We start from the raw sequence: 24,493 nt of genomic DNA, 5'->3' as shown, positions 1-24,493 counted from the left end.
CACCGGACAGCAATGGAATAGCGGTTAGCGTTCTCAGTCTTTGTAGCACAGGTTCAGAATCTTGAGAATCCTTCTCTCGGCTCAGCTGTGAAGACGTAGGTTGCATTTTCTGTACACCTTCGTCTTCAACGACACATAGTGTTGTTTCTCCTTAGCTGAGAATCAACTATACTATGAGATATCTTGCCATCAGGGACCTCGGTCTCTAGAAGGCAATTGACTTTCGCCTGTTGGGCACATGCCTTAAGAGAATCATCACCTCGCCTTCTGGCATCGGTGACGAACAAATTATTTGTTTAGTCTCTTGGCATAACCCTTTTAAAGGCGAAGGTTCACGTGACTTGCTCGGGTGCTTGGACAACTTGCCTCCTACCGAACGCAGTCAGTCGGCAGCTGTCAGAGCGCCCAAGTCAGTTACGAACTTCGCTGTGGACTTAGTTCGGTTGTTCCATAACAGTCTTTTCTTCGTCCTAACAGCTTGTCACAGTACCCATACCATCGACACCCACCACCATTGAGTGTCGGTGTCCTATCCACTACCGAGAAGAAGAACTTCACTGCATGGGGATAGGAGAATGTGAGACACTTCGCTGCAGACGGATAGACCAGTATGGTACAGGACAGGCACCGAAGTCGAGAAGAGGGATAGGTCATACGACCCTTCCCTTCTTTCCTCTGAGGTAATTGCTGACTTTTCCTGCGAAGTCAAGCATCCAGGGGATGGGGATTCGTGACACTCGATTTCGTACCGACTTCGTAGCGAAGACTCAGAACCCTTCGGTTCCTGACGATCGGTTAGAGTCCTTCACAATCCCCTCCCTAATGGACTTCACCGCCTTCGATGCGAAGGAGATGCTGCTTTGTCCTGTGAAGCGCGACCGCGACGCTTTCTGAAGAAACTTGACATCCCAGGCTGAGTGTTGAAGACTCTTCGTCAGCACCAAGATGACCTAGAAGTACACTCCTCGAGTTACACAAGAACTTCTCCGTGGCGCAGGTACTGAAGGCAGGGGTCTGGTACAACCAGACCACTGGCACTTCCTTCTACCTTTTGGATATAGCCCACAGGTCCTTGGATCGTTTTCCTTGGGACCCGTGGTGGCTGCTCAACTCGTTGTGTAGCTAACCCAGACCCTAGCAGGCTGAACAGCATCGAGTCCTGGTGTGACTGTAAGAATAGATAAGTGAATGAGAGAGTGACTGGCTTCTCTTCCTATCTTTTTCTCCTCCTCTACCTGTGGGTAGAGGGATACGGTCATCACCTTGCTGGATAAGGACGAGATGCAGGTGAGCTACTCGACAGAGCCCCATCCTATCCCTTTCACTAGGGATGGGAGCGAATATCCACCACTTCCTCCTACAAGGGGGGGGAAGTGGATGCCAACAAGAGACAAACCATAACTTTATGTTGCCTCTTGCAAATAGGAACTTGTTCTTGTTTGCTGGTACGAAGAGATACGCTTGCCTCTCTCTTAGTACTTGGTCCAGAGGTCTGACCATTGATCCTGCGGTGCACACCCCGATCAATCGGACAGAGGCTTGGATCCCTCCCTCGCTCTTACGACCAGGGAGGCATTCCAAGGTTGGGCGAACACCAGTCTGTTCACAAAAGACTCAGATTCCTCCCACCAAGAAGTGAGTCTTCCTATTGTAAAAGGACTGAAGGTTTGTATGCCGTGTCGGAACAAATGACAATTTGTCCAAAATTGCATTTTTCCTAACTATACAAACCTGAGGTCCTTTTACACATAGTCCCACCTCATGCCACCCCTCACTCTGCAGTTTTTGCTTGGGCCAAAAGCAAAAGTGATTTGCTTACCTCCCAGTCGCGCGCGCGCGCCTGTCGGACAAGCAGTTAACTACCGAACCCCTTGTTCGAAAGCTTACGACCTATCCAGCTGCCGCTAGTACCTTCCTATTGTAAAAGGACCTCAGGTTTGTATAGTTAGGAAAAATGCAATTTTGGACAAATTGTCATTTTGGCCCTCGGTCCCTTGCTCTCCTCTCTTGCAGTGTGCTTCGTCGAAGAAGAGGAAGTAGCCTGGTCTCGTCAAGATGTCCACTTTGCTTTCTACGAAGGGAGCGTTCAAAAGAATCCATGACTTGATGAACTCCAGGAAAACGCAAGGCAAGACTTCCTTGGCCCTACTTCCAGCAAGGTTAAGCGTAATAGCAGGAATCCGATATGAAACGGGAGAGGAAGCTGGTTGGAGAGTTCCTTCCTCTTCCCAGGACGATGGATAATTTTAGCTCCTAGATTGGTATTTCGGAGCCCTGGACCTGCAGTCTCGGGGCCCTGACTCTCTTTCTCTAGAATAACTATCCAACCTGCATGGATAAGTAGTCAGGTTGGTTCTGATGAGCTGGCATCTAGAAGAAGACTCTAGTAAACTTTAAGCAGATTTCGGTGTCATAAAACGCCTCTTCTGCGTTCGGGACTGCGCTGCCAAAGGGGAACATTAGGGTCCTACCTGCCGTAAGCCCAGTCTCTGACCAGGAATCCTGCCCTTTCCTCGATTTTTGCGAGAGTCGGGAAGACTTTATGCTCGAATTCCTGGATTACTTTCTGTCATGTAAGTGGGTTTACCCCATTGACAAGATACTAAATGTTTTGTCAAGTAAGTGGGTAACCCCTCATTGATGAAATATAGACTCTTTGTCACGTAAATGGGTTAGTTCTCATTGACAAATATCTCAATAACATTTTATCGCGTAAGCGGATAAGCTCTCACTGACAAGATTCGGAAGAGCTCTCGTTCATTTACAGAGGCTCGTCCAGGAAAAAGACTTGTAGACTACGTCCATGAAGTTTTATGTCCAATATACATAAGAAGCTTGAGCTGTCCTCTTCGGTCCTCGGTTCTCACTTGAGGACCTTCTACGACTAGTACTAAATTCGTTCTCTTGGCTAAGAGAACAAAGACAGTCGATTTCCATTCTCTCTCTTCCTTGTTGAGGAAAGAATGTAGAGAGAATTAGCTGTCCAAATGACTACAATACTCTACGTATTTTACCTTTGCGTTATATTACTACTTTATGGTTCAAGTCATATAAGCATAACGTAGTTACCTCTACGGATGGGAACCGAAAGGACTATTATTCTAAGTGCATTTAATCGGTACTCCCTGCAACCTTTTAGGAGTTTCCGGTTTCTCTTTTAGATTTTTAAGGTATTGTTACGACAACACCAACTCAGCTTCTGTATTTAGCGAATTCTGTTTTGCTTAAATATGCCTGCTTGAGAGTTTTCTTTCGGCTTGATAATAATAACAACCTTTCCTTCGTAGAATGGAGTAGCTGGCAACTCAGGCATAATAGTGCAAGACGGCGAACGTAGGCTGCTGTCACTGTAGACCAACTCAGTACCAGCTAGTTCTCTGCCATGCGCGGTCGGTTACTTCTCTCTCTCCTGCGGGATTGACTGACTAACCGTATCTCTGCCCTACAATCACGGACTTTAGCCTCGGGTTGAGGGGAATTCTAGCATGCATGAATGAGCATCGCCTTAGTTTTGCAAAGAAATTTTCAACAGAGATATCTCTTAGACCTTTTCGGTGCTGTTTACCGCACTGTAACAGAATTCTGTACGAGTCTACCGCGGCATAACACTATAATGCTCTCCTGCTTATGCAAAGCGCAGCCTTATTAGGGAAGGAAGCATGCTCAGTGAGGGAATGGATGAGTCTGCTGGAGACCATTTCCTCGCTGGAGAAGTTTGTTTCCCTGAATAGACTGCAATTCAGACCTCTACAGTTTTTCCTACCGGAAAACTGAAATAACATCGAAGATCTAGAAATGATTCTGAACATCTCTCATTAGGTCAAGGATCACTTCAGGATAGCGAGAGGGTGCCAGGCATCCGGACAGGGGTACAGATGAACTGGCACATAAGATAAAAGAATTGGAAGCAATCCGGTTGGCTCTCCAGTTCCTCAAAGAACGAATTTTTGTCCGAGTGGTCCAGATCAACTCTGAAAATTCCACAGCTCTCTCATGTCTCTAGAAGTATTGAGAAACACTCTTTGTCCCTGTTCACGTTAACGAGAGAGAGCCTGTTATGAGCACAGGCACGGAACATAACGATCCTCAAGAGGTTTGTTGCACGATTGCAGCACGTCCGTGCGGATCTTCTCGATAGACGGCAGCAATTACTGACGTCTGAGTAAAATCTTTGCTTAGAAGTGTGTCGAGATTTGTGGAGACGTTGTGGACGTCCTTTCACAGATCTCTTCGCAATGTTGAAGACGAAGAGGCTTCTTCTAGACTGCTCCCTTAATCTCGATCCAGGAGCGGTAGCAATAGACGCCATCCTATAGTATTGAATGGGGATAGATGTTTAGTCTCTTTTCCCCTATTCAAACTCTTAGGAGATGTAATAAGATCATTTCCGGCGTCAGAGGGAGCGAGAATGACGCTGATCGCCCCATGTTGGCCTTCGAGAGGCTGGATTCACAGATGTCACGTCCTTCCTAGAGCACTTTCCAAGAACCCTTCCTGAGAGAGTCGGTCTACTCTAACAGCCTCACTTCAAGAAGTACCTCAAAACCTCTCCGCTCCGAGTCTGACTGCATTCAGACTGTCGAGAAGTTGACCAGAATGAGAGGATTTTCAAGACTAATGGCAAGTGTCATTGCCAAGGCAAAGAAGTGCTGCCTATTTTGCAGTGTACCAATCGCATTGGGCCGCTTCTGGAGATAGTGCAGGAAGAATGGCTTTTCCTCCACCTCGACCTCTGTGAATTACATTACCGTCTTCCCTTTCCGTCTGAAGAATGGGATAAGCTGGCAGTTCCAACTATTAAAGAATACGGATTTGGATCTGTCGAACAACAAAGCCCTTCACGATCTTTGAGGTTTGTGGAAATCTCGAAACTGTCTAGATCGAAGCTTCTGGCATGGAACTTAGACGTAGTCTGAAGTTCCTAATGTCAAAGCATTTCGAACCTCTCCTTCCTGTAAACTTAAAGCACATGACCAGAAAGGCTAATTTTCTAACCATTCTAGCTACGACAAAGAGGGTTAGGGAGGTTTTAAGCCATCATCAGACGTTTTGGCTTTAGAGGACATAATGCGGTGTTCTCTAAGCCTTCCGTTCTTGCCTAAGAATGAAAACCCGTCTAATCCTTGGCCCAGAAGCTTGGAGATCAAGGGGATGGCACAAATTATTGGGCAAGAGCCATAGAGAGTCCTGTGCCCTGTCGGGACTTTCAAGTTTTATCTAGATAAAACTAAAGAAAGTCGAGGTCCTTCGGACAATCTGCGGTGTTCCGTAAAAAGACCAGACTTGCCCATGTCAGAGAACGCCCTGGCGTTATTGTTAAGGAGTTCTTTCAAAGAGGCTCATTCGTCATGTTTGGACAAAGATTTTAAACCTTTTAAAGTAAATGCTCACGAGGTGAGGGCGCGGCCTCGGAAGCATTTCAACAGAGCATGGCACTCAGTAACATAATGAGTGTCGCATTTTAGCGAAGCAACTCTGTGTTCGCTTCACACTCCCTGCGGGATGTGAAGACGACATATGAGATCTGCGACTCGCTAGGGCTATACGTGTCTGCAGACACAATCTTGGGGGCGAGAAGTACCACTCATCCTATCCTGTAGAGAAGAGCTGTTAATTTTAGTTGTTGGGTCGCCGCCAATGGCGGACTTCTCAATTCTTAAGCCTTAGTTAAAACATCCTTAACTTTGGCTAGGTTGGTCAGGTGGTGATATATATTACTTCTTAGCCCTCATGGTATGATCAATATGGTCTGGTCACATTGTGGTCACGCTCCCGTTGACAGATCATCTAGAACTCACCAGCTATACAGGTCACTACCTTGCTGGAGACTAGTAAAGCAAAAGCCGACTTGGGTGACAGTGATCACGAAGTCAGCTATGCTAACAGGTGGAACCAAGATGTTAATTATCTGCATACAATTTGTTTCCTAAAATCATTCTATTCTGTCCCTTCCCACCTCCAATGGTGATATTCAGCTATATATATATCTGACAGGTAAGTGTCATGAACAAAATGATATTGTTATGATACAATAAAGTTTGTCCATACTTACCTGGCAGATATATATAATCAAGTACCCACCCACCTCCCCTCAGGGGACAGTGGCATTAGAAAATCTGAATAGAAAATGGGAATGGTTCCTGATACCCGCCTCCCAGCGGCGGGAATAGGTACTAACCACCTGGCCGGCCACTGCGTGTGCCGGGAGTTTTGAAATTCTGTCGGACTTTGGAGAATACAGCTATATATAGTATATCTGCCAGGTAAGTATGAACAAACTTTATTGTATCATAACTATCATTTTGCCTGACTACAGGCAGTCCCTGGTTATTGGTGGGGCTTCCGTTCCGAAGGCTTGGGCATCAGAACTGTATTACGTACTCTGTTATCGGGGCCGATAAACGGAAATCAGCGCATATTGGCACTAAACTGGACTGTCCATTACCAAAGCCGCTGATAACCTGGGACTGCCTGTACAAACCTGAGGTCCTTTACACATTAGCCCCACCTCATGCCACTCCTCAATCCGAAACTTGGGCCAAAAGGCAAACTGGAATGCATTCATCTGGACAAGCGGGTATTCCCGCCTATCGGGCAGTAGTTACTGCCTAACCATCTTGTTGAGGAGTTTAGCTGCCGTTTTTCAGCTTCTCCATAAGTAATTCCTAATGTAAAGGACCTCAGGTTTGTATAGTTAGGAAAAATACAAGTTGTTTTTAAAAATTGTCATATTGTGTCCCTTTGTCTTGACTAGATTGTCTTCACTCCATTCAAATAGGTGAACAGAGGTGGTTTTTAACAAGTTCTCAATTAGTTATAAAAATAGTTTAGTCAGACCACAGAGTAAAGCATATTAACTCTCAGAAGACTTCAGTTGAATAAACATAAGTAAATTAGATAGATGTTTTGCAATCGTAATATGTTTCCTATCATTGATGACAGATTATATTATCTTTTCAGATATTGTACAAGTGTACTGAGCGAAAAAGATGGACAAACTACGAAAAGCCTTGAGTGGTGAGGAACAGGAGGAAGAAGAAAGGGGAAATATCATCACTCAGGTCTGTCCTGTGCTGTGTAGCATTTGTGTTGTGTAAAGTATTGTTTGGAAATTGTTGATTTGAAGTGGAGACTTAATTTACATTGTACATGAGAATTTACCTATGTACTTTCTCATTATACTCATTCCTAATTTAAATTATGCAGATAGTCAATTTTCATAAGTAGTTACTGTGAGAGAGCAGCAGAAATATATGCTTAAAAACATTATGTAGTTATTTTAGTGTTGTCATGGGAACTTTGCAAGACTCAAGTTACTGCTACAGTATGTATTAGTTTTGAACTTGTTCTTGAACATTTTTGCCCCTAAGTTTTACTTATTATATAATCAGCTGGAATTCTAAGTTTTACTTATTATATAATCAGCTGGAATTTTCATGCCTTATAGTATAATGGTAGGTTTCTACACCATTGAAAAATTAGTAACCTATTATAGAGGGCAACCTGTTCCAACCTTTCTTTAAAGCTTATTTTACAATGAAATATTACACTCATTGGTTCTGTAGGCTGCAAGTAACATTTCAAGTAATTTAGATTCTAAAATTGCAATGTGTGTAAATGGAAACTTGCTGTCCAGCGAATGGTTTTGAATTTTCAATTTTGTGTGTGCTTTGATTTTACATGAACAACAGTGAATTGCATTCTTACTGTAGTCTGGCTAGTTTGGTGTGGTTTTGTTGACACAGTGTGGGTGACTGTGGTAAGTACTTAATGGTAGTTTCTTGTCTTAATGGTTATAAGATGGTGTGTGGTGTGCTGCATACTGAGTTTTGAAGCCATGAGAGAACTATTTGTACTAAACATTTCACCTCTTTCTTCCTGCTCTAGGATGAGGACACGCCCCTATTGCGTGTAAGTCCCTTGGGTTTTGTTCTGTAATCATTATTAAAAAGCTTTAAACTTTAGTAGTTATAGGGATGTATCACAAGCTTCAAAAGGTTCTTTATTAGTTCATTCATATTTGGTTGCATGGGTCACCTTACTGTATTTATACATGTGCATGCTGTTAAATAGTATGTTTTCATTATGATTTGTTCTTAAAAGAAAATGACTATAGCTGTCACTCTCTCAGGTTCATGACAGGTTTTGTTGAACATTGCAGCATTTACTGTATCTATTGACTGTATGTATTGCACAGCATTAAAAATGCTATGCAATACTCAGTTCCATTAGATTCAAATATAAGATACACTACATTGTTTATGAAGGATGTATGTCATGAAGGGGAATTTTTATATAAGTAACTTACCTAGTAATTACTTAGCTAAGAGTTTCTACTCGACAGCAGCTTGAATATTCTAAATTTGTGGTAGCGATTCTTTTGTTTCCATAAGTGACTAACCACGTCCATTGACATGGCAGGGAAGAGGAAAAACTACGCTAACAGCTCAATTTATTTCTGCCACGGATACCATCAACACAGTGTTCTTCAAAGCAGCTTGGTTTTTTAAATTTTGTTTGTCTTCTCAGAATTGGCGAAGTATTCACTTATGGTAGCCGTTTGGCATTGTTTTGTTTGTTTAGATTGTTGTTATTGTGAATTTGTTAGCCAGTTAGGAATGTCTGACACTTGCTCTTCTAGTTTCCAGTATTGCAGTAAAGTCTGCAATACCCGGATGACAAAAGTTTTCATATAACTCTCACACCCCTTGCTCTAATTGTCGAGGACAAGCATGCAATGTGAATCTGATGTGTGATGAATGCAAGGATTGGAGTGACCAACAATGGAGGACTTTAGATTCTCACTTGAATAAATTAAGAGAGAAACTAAGACAAAGGCGGCTGCTAAAGCCAGTTCGAAAATAGTGACTAGTCAGGCTAAAACATCTCAATCTAGTAGTGTGGATGTTCCTGTTGTTTCTCTTCCTGTTATTCCTGTTTCTCCTCTACCAATCCATTCTCCTAGACCACCTACTCCTTCTCCTACTCCCCATACTTCTGTACCCAATCGCTTTGCCAGCCTAGAGAGTAAATTTGATACAAATTTTTATTTATAGTGAGTACGGTGGTCCAGTTGGGGGTCGTCATTGCAAGTATTATTTGCTAAATTTGAAAAAAGTGAAGTGCCAGTGGAGGAGATGGCTGTTCGTCCCATTGATTCTCCTAGGCAAAGGTCACTGCCATATCCCCCCAAACCAGGAAGGAGGCATACCGTAGGGCCAAGGGAGGTCAGTGGGGTCTGCCCGTGGACAGTCGCCCCCTCAGACAGACCTGTTTTATCCCAAGTTGTGTTGAAAGACAACTGCTGGAAATGTGTCTCGGAAGTCTCTTGTCTTTCATCGAGTTCGGGAGACTCTTCTCCAAACAAGAGGCACCAATGGCGTTTTCCTGATGAGTCTCGTCCCCATGAAGAGGTGGTCTTCATTCAGGGATCAATTTCTGCTGCTGCCTGTCAAAGGTTGAGGGAACTTCCCTTTAGTCCTCAGCCTTACCAGTGGGGCAGGATGAATCAAAGGCAGACATAAAAACTGACTTTATTTACCTCTGAGCTCCAACCTAACAAGTGCCTACATCATTACCCTTCGTTGTTCTTCCTGCTCACAACATAAACAAACCTCGCAAACAGATGACAGGTGCAAAGCGCAATGTTATACACAAATATTCCCAACATTTAACATATTTCCTCTCTTTTGAAAGAGAAAAGAAATCCACTTCCAAAGCAACAAGCATTATATGGCACAGAAAAAAAAATCATCTACTTATAAAATCTTTTTAAGATTTGAGGGATCCACACTCAAACACCTTAGTGATTCTCAAAGAATTTACCCCCTTTTTTTAACACATCAGCCAACTGTGCTTTTGAATCTACTCCAGATATATTGAACTCCATTATGAACCAACTCTTTAATAATTGCTATGTCAGTTCTCAATTTCTTTTCTGAAACATTTTTAACCGAGTACACAATCTCATAAAGAGAACGGTTATCCATGTAAGGTTCTACAGGCAGATTTCTTACGACGGGTGTGGTTTATGACGTTCCGAGGTTATATAACTTTTCAATTATATTAGTTGGAAATTATTTCCAGGTTTATGATTCATGTTCCAGGGTTACGACGCCAATCTGACAGAAGAAATATGACTCCAGAAATGCAAAATAATCAATATTTGAAGTTCTTTTTATGAAAAATACAATGAAATTCCAGTTTACATAGTTTATAATACAACCAAAGCATTAAAAGTAAGGTTTTCTTAGGGTTTTTGACAATTTTCTGGCTTATTACATATCTCAAGAACGGAACCCCCATCGTAAGCTGGGGACTGCCTGTACTAGGGTTGTTACCAAGTATTGGTATTGGTGTTATCGGCTAGTTTTTGTTGTAGCGGTATCAGTATCGGTAAATTTCTGGGCAATACCAGCCGATACTTTTGTTATTAGTAGAGGAATCTAAAACCCTTCTAGGCTTCCAAAAATGTTGGCAGTCCCCAGTTTACGATGGGGTTCCATTCTTGAGACGTGTCATAAGCCAGAACATCATTGAAAATCGTCAGAAATCCTAGGAAAACCTTACTTTTAATGCTTTGGTTGTATTGAAAACTATGTAAACTGATTTTTTATTGTGTTTTTCATAAAAAAAACTTTCAAATATGGATTATTTTGCCTTTTTGGAGTCATATTTCTTCTATTGGAATTCACTGCCCATCTTTTGGAAGACAGTATACTATCAAAGGACCTCAACACTTCCTTGCTAACAGTGGGAGAATCTGACTTGATTTTTTCTTTTTCCTCAAAACCTTTGGCAACTGGCCGTGCTTTGATTTTCTCTTTTCCATCACTGTTTTCCTTTTCTGCCACCACCCAATGTACTGACAATGCGCTGTGACCCAAGTTAGGAATTCCCTCATAAACACTAAATTGTTCCGACACGGCATACAAACCTTCGGTCCTTTTACAATAGGAAGGTACTAGCGGCAGCTGGATAGGTCGTAAGCTTTCGAACAAGGGGTTCGGTAGTTAACTGCTTGTCCGACAGGCGCGCGCGCGCGCCTGGGAGGTAAACAAACCACTTTTGCTTTCGGCCTGCTGGCGTGTAGACGTGTATCATCGCTCTCTGCCCGCTTCATCGTCGTTGCTTTCGCATGGTTGTGTTTTTCTTTTTCTATTTATCTAGTGAAACTGAATTGTAAGTACAATCATTTCATATTTGTTTCCATTGAAATCAATTGTGAATTAAAGGATCTTGGTTTCTCCACGCCCTCCGATTACCCGAGTGCCGGGTCTGAAGGGCGTAAGTGCGGGAATTCATTTTCCCCAGAAATGATCCTCGTATTGTGTATGCTCGGTGCCGAGGGCGGGAGAGCGCTCGCTCCGAGCTTATATTTTGGTTGGAAATGTGTAGATGAAAATCGTAAGTAAGTGCCCTTTTCATTTATTTTTTTTTTACCTCTATGCTCGTTGCGGAGCGAATGCGCTCGGCACGAAAACTTATTCTGTATGGAAGTGGAATCGCAAGTACAGTATTCTTTTTCATTTTCATATATTTATTTTGATTGTAGCAATACTCATTTTGGATCAGTTTCCGCTCTTACCCGGAAATTGATCTTTTTCCCTTTTTATTTGAATGAAGTGAAATCGCAAGTGCAGTTCTTTTTCATTTTCATATTTTATTGAGATTGCATTATTTACTTGGATCAATGTTTCCGCTATTTCCCGGGAATTGATCCTTCCCCTTTTTTATTTTGTATGAAGTGAAATCGCAAGCGCAGTATTCTTTTTCATTTTCATATATATTTTGATTGCATCAATTCATTATGGATCAAGGTTTCCGTTCATAATCGGGAATGGATCCTTTTACCCTTGCGCTCGGTACCGAGGGCGCAAATGCGCTCGCTCCGAGCCCTTATTCATTGTGAAGTGAATCGTAATGCAAGATTCTTTTTCATTTTATTCCTTTTATTATTGATTGCATCAATATTTATTTGGTTCAAGTTCCGCTCAGTCAGGGAATTGATCCTTATGCCCTTGCATTCGGGCCGAGGGCACGATTGCTCTCGGGCTCTTATTATTATTGTTGGGTACATGGGTGCTGTGCGGGGGTGGGGAACGAGAATCCCCCCCCCCCGCTCAGCTCCCACAGATGGCCCTTCCCCTTCGGGGGGGAGGTTATCTGCGTTCTTCTCCTCGCCCGATCCGTCGAGCGCGGGGGAGGGCGCTCGGTGCCCGATGTACAATTGTATTCGGGGTCTTCCGCTCGTTCGGTGTGGGGCTCACCCCCCGCGCGAGGGGACTTCCCCCCCACTAATCACTACTACTGTTATTTCCGCAGGTGCTACTGCCACGAGGGTGGACCTTGGTAAGGTATGGGCGTCCTTCCATTGCAGGGCGTGCTAGTGTCCAGGGGCTGCGGTTCTATGTCTGGGCCTACTGCGGTCACCCATGGAGTGGTGACCACGCTCCAGGTGATGACGTCCCTCCTCACCTGGTGTACTCGCCTCACGTGGTAACAGTCTTGCCTACAGCCGCTGTGAAGTGCCGTTCGCCGTACCGAGAGGGGGCGTGCCGCCGCCGCTCGTGGTTGCCGCGCTGCCGCGACCACACTTCCGCTGCCCTACAGCTCGCCCCTGGACCTGCCGCGGTACCAGGATGTTGCTGGCTGCTGCTCCACTTCCTGTGTTTCCGGTACTGCCTGCCGTAACTGCCGATTCTGGGCTGACTGTCCATGCAGTTGCTGCGCTGGCTGTCCCTGCCGTTGCTGCGCTGGCTGTCCCTACCGATGCTGTGCTGGCTGTGCCTGCTGTTCCTGAGATGCCCATACCTACTGACGTCGTCCCTGTTCGTGGTGGTACTACCCCAGACTTTGGTCTGTCTGTACAGGTGCGTCCGGGCCCTTTGGCTTCGGCTACAGCAGCCCCGGCTCCGCTCAGGATAGCAGATCTTACGTCTGTCCTGAGGAAGCTGACGAAGAAGAGGAGGAAGGTGTCGTCGTCGTCGTCTTCATCTTCTTCATCGTCGTCGGCTGCCGCCTCTTCCCCTTCGACTTCTAAGGCTTCACAGCCGAGGAAGAAGAAGGTTGCCTTCTCCCTCCTAAGAAGTCTCCCTCGGGAGCTTCTCGGGACCCGTCTCACCTCGGTGGGACGGGAGGGTTCCTTCCGCTGGTCCTCCTGCTCCTTCGGGAGCGGGGCCCGTCTCTTCTTCCGCAAGGAAGAAGACTACGGGGACCAGAGGGGTACCGGCTAACACCGGTACTTCCTCGCCTGGTGTCAGTGGTTCTGCCACTGCATCAGGGTCCGTCTCGGCCTCTCGTTCGCGGGAGGTACCGAGTGTACGGTCGCCTACCAGCGACCGTGCAGCCAGGAACCAGACCTCTGAGCCCGCTCAGCGTCAGGTTCACGGCACGGAGCGGAAGACTGGTGACAGCCGCTCACGCGACTCTCACTAGACCAGCTCTCGCTCTCGCGGCGACCAGCTGGCTACCCGGGGACGTGACGGTCCACGACCGACCACGGGCTGAGGCTGGGAAGAGGTCCCCCCGTTCGCCGGTGCCAGCCACGGCTGGAACCAGCGACGTGACGTGCCGTGAGGACAAGCACCGGTCTCACTGTGACAGTGGAGCCTGCAGGTCGCCTGACCGTCGCTCTCACAGAGAGCGATCGGAACGGATAGGCAACCAGCACCAGCTCTTCTGACACTCGAGATCGGGGCCGCTGTGCTCAGTCCAGCCGTTCTCCACAGCGAGACGGTTCGACCAGGCCTGCAGCTTGATCGCCACCGCGGGTTGACGATCGCCTGCAGCCCTCCAAGCCTGCTGGTTCTGCCAGCGAGCGAGGAGGGAGCGTCAGGTCTGCCTCTCCCGTACCTTCAACCTCCTCGGGTTACACCGGGAGGAGCGAGGTATTGAGGAGTGATCGTGAGGGGTGCGCCCCTCATGATCCCACCACGACGCCCTACGTGCCAGACACGGTTCTTGGACCGGCCAGGACGTATGCGCAAGTGGATGGAGAAGACCGAGAGGGCTGTCGCTGTTCCCCTTCTTAGGAGGAAGGTTCTCGGAATATGCTCTTGTTCGAAGGGCTTAACGGTCCTACTCTGCAAGATGCTGTGACTTCCGAGATCCAGAGGAACTTTGCTGAGGTTATGGCGCTGATTCGTCAGCACAACGACCTCGGAGAAGGATCGCCGCTCCCACCAGCAGAGCCACGTCTCGGCTCGAGTCGTTTTGGGGCCCGAGAGGGAACCCAAATCGACGGTGGGTCTGCCGCGATCGGAGCTTGCCGACTGTGTTGAACCAGGTAGTCTCTCGTCTCCGGACAAGAAGGCTCTCTCAGTTCTGGCCGGTCGAACAAGCTACTTCACCTCCTCTACTGCGACAGAGGCGTTTCTACGTGTGTTCGCACACCGTATTTGAATACCCTTCGGTCCTCCTGAGAGGTTTCGACCTCGACAATGACTGGAATGAGTCGGAGGACGGTATCGGCTCTCTCCTGTCAGGTGTCGATCAGCCCCACCCAGGACGACGTTCACAGTGGCGGCAGACCCTACCTACAGTATGAGTTCGTAACCCTCCTCGGGAAAACGTTTTCTCCTGACGATACATTTTCCCAGGCTCTGAGAGGCCATCGCCGTAAGGCGATGGCTGCTCCTTTTCTTCTCCAACTGCTAGTTCCGCTGGGAAGGCGAGCCAGTATCCAATTCCTCCCCCATTCCCTCTCTCCTTACGGCTACGAGGGAAAGGGGAGGGATCCTACAGAGATTTCTCTGTAAGATCCCACGTTAGGGGCTGCGCTACCGGGGGGACCTTCGGGTCCTACCTGACGTAAGCCCCGGTCGTTGAGGAGGGATCCTGCCCCTTTCTCGATTTCTACGGGAATCGAGAGGACCACCAGCCGATATCGTTTGACGAATTCGGTGGGGGGTTTCGCAGAATGCTTAGAATTCTACGGAATTTCTAGCGCACTCAGAGTGTTCGAGTTTTTTACGATCTCCAAACACTTAGGCGAGACCACGGTCCAAAGTGAGCGAGAATCCCCGATAATTGTTACACGATAATCGGGAACCTCGCTTATGCTCAAATTCCTGTAATTTCTAGCATTTGGAAGAAGACTGCTGCTGAAAGAAGAGTATCTCACAGTAGGCGATTAACCTGGAATAGAGGAGAACGGACGGGAACTTCCAGTTTGGCTTGAACTATCGTCTTCGGTATTCTGTTCACCATTGAAGCTTTCCTTTGGGAAAGACTTCTCCTTCACTCTCTTTGACTAGAGAACGAAGGCGGTCGATCTCCATCCTTATTCTCATTCCTCGAGAGGAAAAGAATTTAGGATGGAGGTCGTGGTACAGAACCTACAAATATACTACGTATATTACCCTCGCGACATGATTCTTTTAACAGTTGAATTGTCCGGGGGGTAGGCGCATACCGTAGTTAACTCTACGGTTTGTGACCGAGACGAATTGTATCTTAATTGAACTGCAACTCGGGGTTGCCTGCAACCTCCCAGCAGTTATCAGTTTCGATTTTAGATACTCGGTATTGTCATGACAACACCAAATCAGCTTTTGTATTTACCGAAATCCGTTTCGTTTAAATATAATTGCTCGAGCGTATTCTTTATGCTCGATGGTTCTAGCCGAACACATTCCTTCGTGGAATAATGGATTACCTGGCAACTCAGGATGACGAGTCGCCGAGAGCTACTGCGTATTGAACTGTCTGATAGCAGCTCAGTATCAGCTAGGTCTCGGAGATGCACGGTCGGTTACGTCTCTCTCTCCCCTGGTTTGATTGACTACCGAACCGTATCTCTGCCCAACAATCATGGACTTAGGTCTCTGGTTAACTGGGATTCTCGCAATAATGAAGGACCATCTACTGCTGTGACGCTCGATTTCATCGCCTTCGACATTGCGAGAATTTTTAACAGAGATATCTCTTGGACTCTCTCATCTTTCTGTTTACCGCACGGTAACAGAAGTCTGTACTAGTCTTCCGCTGCATCGCACCGCGATAATGCGAATGATTTTGCAGACATCTGAGTTTGTCTTCAAAATATCTCGTATTCGTAGGTGTGCAATTATTCATTGCTCGCCCCGAATTAACAGATATGTCAGAAGACATCGCCTACTCTCCGACCTGACAGCTCTACTTCCAAATGTTCAGCCCATGAGAAGCAGTTCTTCAGGCAGTATTTCCCTGTCTTCATTACTGAAAAGCGCTCCGCTTTTATTGCAACTACGATCCTCACCGGACAGCAATGAATAGCGGTTAGCGTTCTCAGTCTTTGTAGCACAGGTTCAGAATCTTGAGAATCCTTCTCTCGGTTCAGCTGTGAAGACGTAGGTTGCTTTTTCTGTACACCTTCGTCTTCAACGACACATAGTGTTGTTTCTCCTTAGCTGAGAATCAACTATACTATGAGATATCTTGCCATCAGGGACCTCGGTCTCTAGAAGGCAATTGACTTTCGCCTGTTGGGCACATGCCTTAAGAGAATCATCACCTCGCCTTCTGGCATCGGTGACGAACAAATTATTTGTTTAGTCTCTTGGCATAACCCTTTTAAGGCGAAGGTCACGTGACTTGCTCGGGCGCTTGGACAACTTGCCTCCTACCGAACGCAGTCAGTCGGCAGCTGTCAGAACGCCCAAGTCAGTTACGAACTTCGCTGTGGACTTAGTTCGGTTGTTCCATAACAGTCTTTTCTTCGTCCTAACGGCTTGTCACAGTACCCATACCATCGACACCCACCATTGAGTGTCGGTGTCCTATCCACTACCGAGAAGAACTTCACTGCATGGGGATAGGAGAATGTGAGACACTTCGCTGCAGACGGATAGACCAGTATGGGTACAGGACATCACCGAAGTCGAGAAGAGGGATAGGTCATACGACCATTCCCTTCTTTCCCTCTGAGGTAATTGCATGACTTTTCCTGCGAAGTCAAGCATCCAGGGGATGGGGATTCGTGACGCTCGATTTCGTACCGACTTCGTAGCGAAGACTCAGAACCCTTCGGTTTCCTGACAATCGGTTAGAGTCCTTCACAATCCCCTCCCTAATGGACTTCACCGCCTTCGATGCGAAGGAGATGCTGCTTTGTCCTGTGAAAGCGCGACCGCGCTTTCTGAAGAAACTCGACATCCCAGGCTGAGTGTTGAAGACTCTTCGTCAGCACCAAGATGACCTAGAAGTACACTCCCTCGAGTTACACAAGAACTTCTCCGTGGCGCAGGTACTGAAGGCAGGGGTCTGGTACAACCAGACCACTGGCACCTCCTTCTACCTTTTGGATATTGCCCACAGGTCCTTGGATCGTTTTCCTTGGGACCCGTGGTGGCTGCTCAACACGTTGTGTAGCTAACCCAGACCCTAGCAGGCTGAACAGCATCGAGTCCTGGTGTGACTGTAAGAATAGATAAGTGAATGAGAGAGTGACTGGCTTCTCTTCCTATCTTTTTCTCCCCCTCTACCTGTGGGTAGAGGGATACGGTCATCACCTTGCTGGATAAGGACGAGATGCAGGTGAGCTACTCGACAGAGCCCCATCCTATCCCTTTCACTAGGGATGGGAGCGAATATCCACCACTTCCTCCTACAAGGGGGGGGAAGTGGATGCCAACAAGAGACAAACCATAACTTTATGTTGCCTCTTGCAAATAGGAACTTGTTCTTGTTTGCTGGTACGAAGAGATACGCTTGCCTCTCTCTTAGTACTCGGTCCAGAGGTCTGACCATTGATCCTGCGGTGCACACCCCGATCAATCGGACAGAGGCTTGGATCCCTCCCTCGCTCTTACGACCAGGGAGACTTCCAAGGTTGGGCGAACACCAGTCTGTTCACAAAGACTCAGATTCCACCCACCAAGAAGTGAGTCTTCCTATTGTAAAAGGACCGAAGGTTTGTATGCCGTGTCGGAACAAATGACAATTTGTCCAAAATTGCATTTTTCCTAACTATACAAACCTGAGGTCCTTTTACAATAGGAAGGTACTAGCGGCAGCTGGATAGGTCGTAAGCTTTCGAACAAGGGGTTCGGTAGTTAACTGCTTGTCCGACAGGCGCGCGCGCGCGACTGGGAGGTAAACAAATCACTTTTGCTTTTGGCCCAAGCAAAAACTGCAGAGTGAGGGGTGGCATGAGGTGGGATTATGTGTAAAAGGACCTCAGGTTTGTATAGTTAGGAAAAATGCAATTTTGGACAAATTGTCATATTCTTCCATGTTGTTAGTTTTTGTTTTGCTTTATCAAGTTCCTGCAGCGTAAAAGATTGTCTAACGAGAAAAAGAGATCGGTAGCTAAACCTCTATCTAATGATTTCCTTGACTTGTGTGCTCGTGGTTCTGGTTCTTCGGTTTCGGTATCATGTGATTCCTATTCTGAATTAATTGATGTTTTGCCACCTGTACAGCCAATAACTAATGAAGTTGTTTCTGATTTTGATTCAAAATTTTTGGCGATGGAAACTAATTAGAATAAGAAATTTGAAACATTACAGCTTAGTTTAGATAGACATTGCAGCCAAGTTTAACACGCTTCAGAAAATTTTGAAGCGGCTTTAACTAGGATGTCTAACTATCTTTTACATTCATTTTTAGCTCCTTGTCAGGTACCTGTTGACAGCACCCTGGGTAATGGTGCGGCAGATACCCCAACTTGTGAACCCTGTTGTGGCATAGGCCCTGGGTGGGATCCGGTCAGGGACAGGTGCCTGACGATTCTTTACCCAATGAGTCCCCTGTTAGTCCCGTAACAGTGCCAAAGGGCTCTTATTTAGAAGCGGGGAGGGGTATTAGTTTTAGACCTAAGACAGCTAGTTGTCAGGATGTTACTTTGGGGGAAGCTTCCCAGTTAGGTTCTGATGATGATGATGATGATGATGATGATGTGGATTTGTGTGATATTGCTAGTTCATTGAACAGTGGTCATAATGTTGAGTCCATGAAACATTTTGATTTAGTTTTGAGTTTTCTTCCTCAGGCGAGGCCTAAAGAGCAGAAGCAGCCTCCGCCTCACTGTATTACAGAAGGGATTTTTCTTGACGGTCCTTCCCAGTCACTGAAATTTTTATGTTTTCCTTTTGTTCAGAGGTTCACGAGGGTGAGGACGGACGTCGCTGCTAAACTTTTGAGGTTGATCAGGGAAGGGAAGAGGAAGCTCTCTTCTCTTCTACGACACGAGAGAGGTGTTTATCAGGTGGTGGGCGGATGATACTTCATTCTCTCGACCCCCCAAACCAAATCCTGATTTTGTCCAACTTTTGGATCAGCCTTTGCTTTCCAAGGCTTCAGTGTCAGTCTCACTCGAAGACTTTGTGTACAAGTGACATAATTATCTGGTTTGTTGTTTTTAGTACTAAGTCCTAGGCAGGGGCTGTAGTTTTTAAAAACCTTGTTGACCTACGGTCATATCCTTCGTCGCAAGCTGTTTAATAACACCTTGTCAACATTCGGAATACTCCTTTGCTGCAAGATCCTGTGTTAGTAGAAACAACGCTGGCCTATACAGCCACGTCCTACAAGTTGAGAGGAGTGCCGACCAGAGACAGTATTTACCTGTGCAGCTCCCTTAGCGGGTAAGGAACAACAAGCATGGTTTCAATGCTAGCTATTTTATGCATTCCATCATAATGGAGGATTTTGTTAGTAGTTGAGTCCATTTTTCACGCCTTCAATATGGAATCAGCTAAGTAATTACTGGGTAAGTTACCCAGTAATTGTGGATGGAGCGCGCCCTCCTCCCCGCTCATGGACATTTAAGTATAAATAAATTGAGATGTTAGCATAGTTTTTCCTCTTCCCTGCTGCATAATTGGGCTTAGCATTGGGTGATTCGCTACAGTGAATTGGAAAATTCAAGCTGCCGTTGAGTAGAAACTCTTAGCTAAATATTTACTAGGTAAGTATGTACTACATAAAATTTTATTTTATCATAAGAATGTTATTGCAATACACTTCCTGAACTCCTGAATTAGCCCTGGTCACTGACCAGCCCAAACTATATCCCTAGATATTTACCCACTAATTTGGTAATTTTAACTGTCAGCGTTACCAATCCTGCAGGTAAAATCTAGTCAAATGAGTTACCTGTGTTACTGTTGGCAATGCTGGTACAAATACTGGCCACCACAGGCCAGTCTCCTCAATTGTTCTTCGTTCGCGTGGAGCCGGACGTGTTCCTGACCCCAGCGAACTTTTGGTCTTTTAGCCTGACCCTCACAGTGTTTACCAAGGCCTTGATAGTTTGATATTCTTGGCTTTCGTTTACCACATCTTTTCTGATTTTTCCCCGATTTTTATTGTATTTTGTTTGTTTTTTGATCGTCGGAACTTCTAGTATCGTCAGGAGTTTGGGCCTCATCAAGAAAATCCTTACCTCAATCTCTGCTTCATCTGCCTCTCCTCCAGCAGCCATTAATTGAGATTTCGTCATGCTTCATTCCTATGCTACGTGCAGCGAAGGATGAGTACCCTCAAAGTGACAGACATTCTTTGTGTTTTAGCTGTAGGCAAGTGCAATGCAATGTCAGGCAGAGGTGTAAAATGTAAGGATTAGTTCATTAGATCACTTAGAGGACTACCTTAGTTGTCGGAATAGAAGATAGCGGCAAAATCGTGAGAGTTAGCAGAGAAGAGCTAGAGTAGCAACGGTTTAGAATTGGAAGTTAGAATGTCTAATTTGCTTGCTAATTCATGACTAAGCTAAATGAAATAGAGATAGCAGTAGTAGCATGGGTTATACTAATTATTCTCTTTCAGTTCCCCTGCTTGTTCCAGAACCAGCCCTGACGGGTGCCTGGGGTCATGGAGATCCAAAAACCAAAAGGGTTGGAGGCAGAGTTTATCGGCAGATTCCCCCTCAAGGTGTAAGTTCTAAGATTAATATTAAAGTTAGGCCAGGGACAGACTAGTTGCATTACGTAGTAGGTTAAATAGTGTTTAGGAAGAGATGCGCAGGTTAGGTTCCCTCGGGTTCGGACTCCCTTGTGGTGTCTATTATGAAAGTTTGTCTTAAAAGCCATATTTGGTTTAATTTCAAGCTTTGAGTTCTTTGCAACAGAAGGTTTCTATTCCTTGGTAGGACGTTTGGATGTAGTTTCTGGTTCTGAAGTTTTGGATAGCGCTCCTTTGTCTTTGAAGGTTCCTTTTTCTGTCTGTGGGTAAATTTGGTTTGTCATGTGGTAGCGGTGATCAGCTTGTCGATTTGGCATTAATCATATACGGTACAGAAATTATTAATAGGTATATCAGTTAAATCTCTAGGCGATGCATATTGACTTATGATAATTCAGTACAGAGAAATTTAATAACATTATCAACATTAGTCCAGGCTAAAGTATACTCTATACTACATATCTGTATAGTAATTACAAATATTGGCCAGTCCTGGAGGTTCAATGCATTCTGACTTGACTTATGATGATTCAGTACCAGAGTAATCGAACACGAAATGAGAATCAAATCGTATGATATTCGTTACAAGAATGTAACTGAACAAGAAGAAGAATCAGATTCGGTCCGACTTCAGCATTGTTGGACTTTGTAGGCTTGCCAGCTACGTAATCCAATATTGTATGTATCCTCATATTATTGTATTGTAAATAGTACTATTAATATAGGGTCATATTTTGGTTTGGGATTCAATCATTTAGCTGATGGCTTATGCGATTTACCTCGTCTTATGTAACTCATACTCGGCCGAGATAAATAGAGGAAGTGGCTGTGGCAGTACCCATAGCACTTCTTGGCCCTGATTGGCTGGCTCTGTCTGACGTAACTAAGCTCCTCCCCACCCATACCTTGCTTTCAGTTTGCAGTAGTCAAATGGGAAGGCGGTCTTTTAACTTTGTTGAAATTTTAATATAGCTAATAATGGTATTATGTATCATATAAATCAGAAATCATAAGGAATATGTACATTTCATTGCTTTCCAAGAATATTCCTTCTGGTGATGGAATTCGGTAGTATGATGTCTTCATCAGTTTAGCAGACAAATTTCTGTCAGTAATTACATGATGCTTTATGTCAATTATGGTTACGAATATAATTACCAGTTGCAACATCAAATTACAACTGAAATTTAATATTAGATAGTTTAAAGATTTACACTTAAAATTACCATGAAAATGCGTAATTGAATTACAATTACAAGCTTGACGTTAATGCATAGCCCTACTGGGGGGGGTGGCTTAGACAGGCAGAGATGCTGACTAGTCAATTCCTTCACTCCAGATGCAACCATCTCACTAGGTCTCAGCAAATGTTCTTTTTCCTAGTTAGCATAAATAAATATATGGATACTTTACTTATATGGAACGAAGTCTTATTGTTCATTTTAGGGTGTAATTTTAAGTCCAAATTTTATCAATCACGTCTCATTGGAAACTAGTTTTTTCCCCTCAATTAATAGATTGCGTAAATTTCAGCGATTCCGTTCGTTTCACTTGTTTTCATCAGTATTACGAGCTTTACGTTGCTTATCTTTTATTGGTGTGAAAACAGCAGTAATGAGCTCTTTCATGCTAGTTGTTTACTTCTTTTTATCATGGCTGTGTTTGAATTCATATAAAAGCTTGGGAGTTTTATCCATGTTGCCAATGCACATAATATTACCTTATCAGCTTCAGCTACATTTATAACATACATATGGTAAGTTTACTTTCGAACGCTGATTGAATACAATAAACGGATGTTGATATCGAATTTGATCGTATTATCAAACAATAGTTTCTCATTCGGTTGTTCTTGGCTGTATGCAGTTAGTATACAACGAGTATATCGTCGAGTTAATACTTATTAACTTAGAAGATGGGGTAAAGATAAGGAGGTAGAGAAGTTAATCTATTGTAATTTGGCTCTCTCTCTCTCTCTCTCTCTCTCTCTCTCTCTCTCTCTCTCTCTCTCTCTCTCTCTCCTCTTCCTTCCTTCCTTCCTTCCTTCCTTCCTTCCTTCCTTCCTTCCTTTTTACTTTCCTCCTTTCATATTCTCATTCTTAATCTTACTTTCCACCCTCTCCTAGCACTTGATTCATAGTGCAACAGAGAGGTTTTTTCCTCCTGTTACACCTTTCAAACCTTTTACTGTCAATTTCTTTTTCAGCGCTGAATGACCTCATAGGTCCCAATACTTGGCCTTTGGCCTAAATTCTATATTAAACTCAGCTCTCTCACTGCCTGGCTGCACGCTACTGCCTGCGCCAGCTGCACACAAGATTTAGAAAGACATTTTCAAAATGTAGTTGTGCCAATATTAATTCCTAACCCCATTGTAAAATCGAATTATATTGTAAGACGAGTTACAGAGCTTGAATACGGACTGTATTCACGACCATGTCTTGAAGAATTTTCCTGAGTTTTCTAATGAGGTTTGTCAAGATTATCATAGGGAACAGAGTCGGTCTAGTTTCTTTCCTATTTTCTTTTTAAAAACTTCTTCTAATGTCTTTGCACAGTCTTCTTTATCTGGTCATTCTTCAGAGGTCACTTTGGAGTCTTCTCTTGCTCATCATGTTTCTTTGCCATTAACACAGGAGAGCAAAGAGTTTTCATCGTTTCAATTATAAAATTTGGGGGTTTTGACAACTCCCCTCTCTCTTTCTTCGGGGTTGAGGGAAGTAATTTTGGCGGGGCTGTCTTCTTAGCACCTTCCATGGGTCCTGTAGTTCTCAGGCTGTTGATCTGAATGCTTCAAAGGTAGTTGCGGAGTCTTCCACAACTCCGTATTTTCATCCTTTACTGGGTTTGAGACCTAATATGTCCTCCATGGTTCTTGTGGGGGATACAGCAGCTGGCGATTCATCTGTGCCATCGTTTAGTGTATCAGTACCAGGTGTGTCCTCAGCCCCTCCTTTCAATAGGGTAGCAGGTAATCTTACTTCTTCGGTTCCCATTTTTATACTTTAGGGGTTTGAGATGTAACGTGCCTACCACAGTTATTGCGTCCGTTGGCAGTTCATCTGCACCATAGTTAGTACCGCTTGTGCCCTCGGCCTCCTTTCGTTAGGGTAGCTGGTAATTTCCATCTGCGGCTCTCATTGGTTCCACAGTTCGTAACCTGTCATTAAAGGCACTTATATGTGCCGCACGAGTTGGTTCTCCACCTGCACAATGTCAATATGAAGTGCTCCAATGATTACTCCGAGTGTGGCTTCTTCCTTTCTCTCTCCTTCAGTTTTTTTTCTCAACCTTGTCCTGCAGCTTTTTCTGTTCCTCCTTCAAGGGGTTTAATGTGGGTTCGGCCTTGGTTCCGAGGTTTCCGGGAGTACTTCTTTCCCTCACTTGATCAATGTAACTTCAGTTCTGGACTCCTGTCCTGGTGTAGTATTGGTGTAACCGCGTTTGTGCCCTTTCCGCTCTAAGGGTTGCGTTGCTCGCCCATTACGTATAGTCGGCCAGGTGTCATGTCATAGTCAGTGGCTAGTGCGGGGTTTCACAGTTGAGAGGGACTGTCTCGAGGTCTTGTCATCATCTTGGTTGGTACACGTTTGGTGCAACAATATGT

At 44.9% G+C, this 24,493-nt stretch overlaps 1 protein-coding gene across 1 annotated transcript in view; it reads left to right on the top strand.

Annotated features, from left to right (window-relative positions):
• Window positions 1–6,882: 6,882 nt before the first annotated feature.
• LOC135224772 (vesicle transport protein SFT2A-like) overlaps window positions 6,883–24,493 on the top strand; it is a 62,070-nt gene continuing 44,459 nt past the window's right edge. Inside the window, 2 exon segments of the mRNA XM_064264096.1 lie at window positions 6,883–7,061; window positions 7,888–7,911. Of these exon segments, the coding sequence (XP_064120166.1) occupies window positions 6,990–7,061; window positions 7,888–7,911 (96 nt within the window). The 5' untranslated portion in view covers window positions 6,883–6,989.

This window comes from Macrobrachium nipponense, chromosome 12, assembly GCF_015104395.2.
Source record: "Macrobrachium nipponense isolate FS-2020 chromosome 12, ASM1510439v2, whole genome shotgun sequence".
In the NCBI taxonomy this organism is placed as follows: Eukaryota; Metazoa; Arthropoda; class Malacostraca; order Decapoda; family Palaemonidae; genus Macrobrachium; species Macrobrachium nipponense.
Note: the sequence above shows the minus strand (reverse complement) of the source record. Positions and strands in the feature narration are given on the sequence as shown.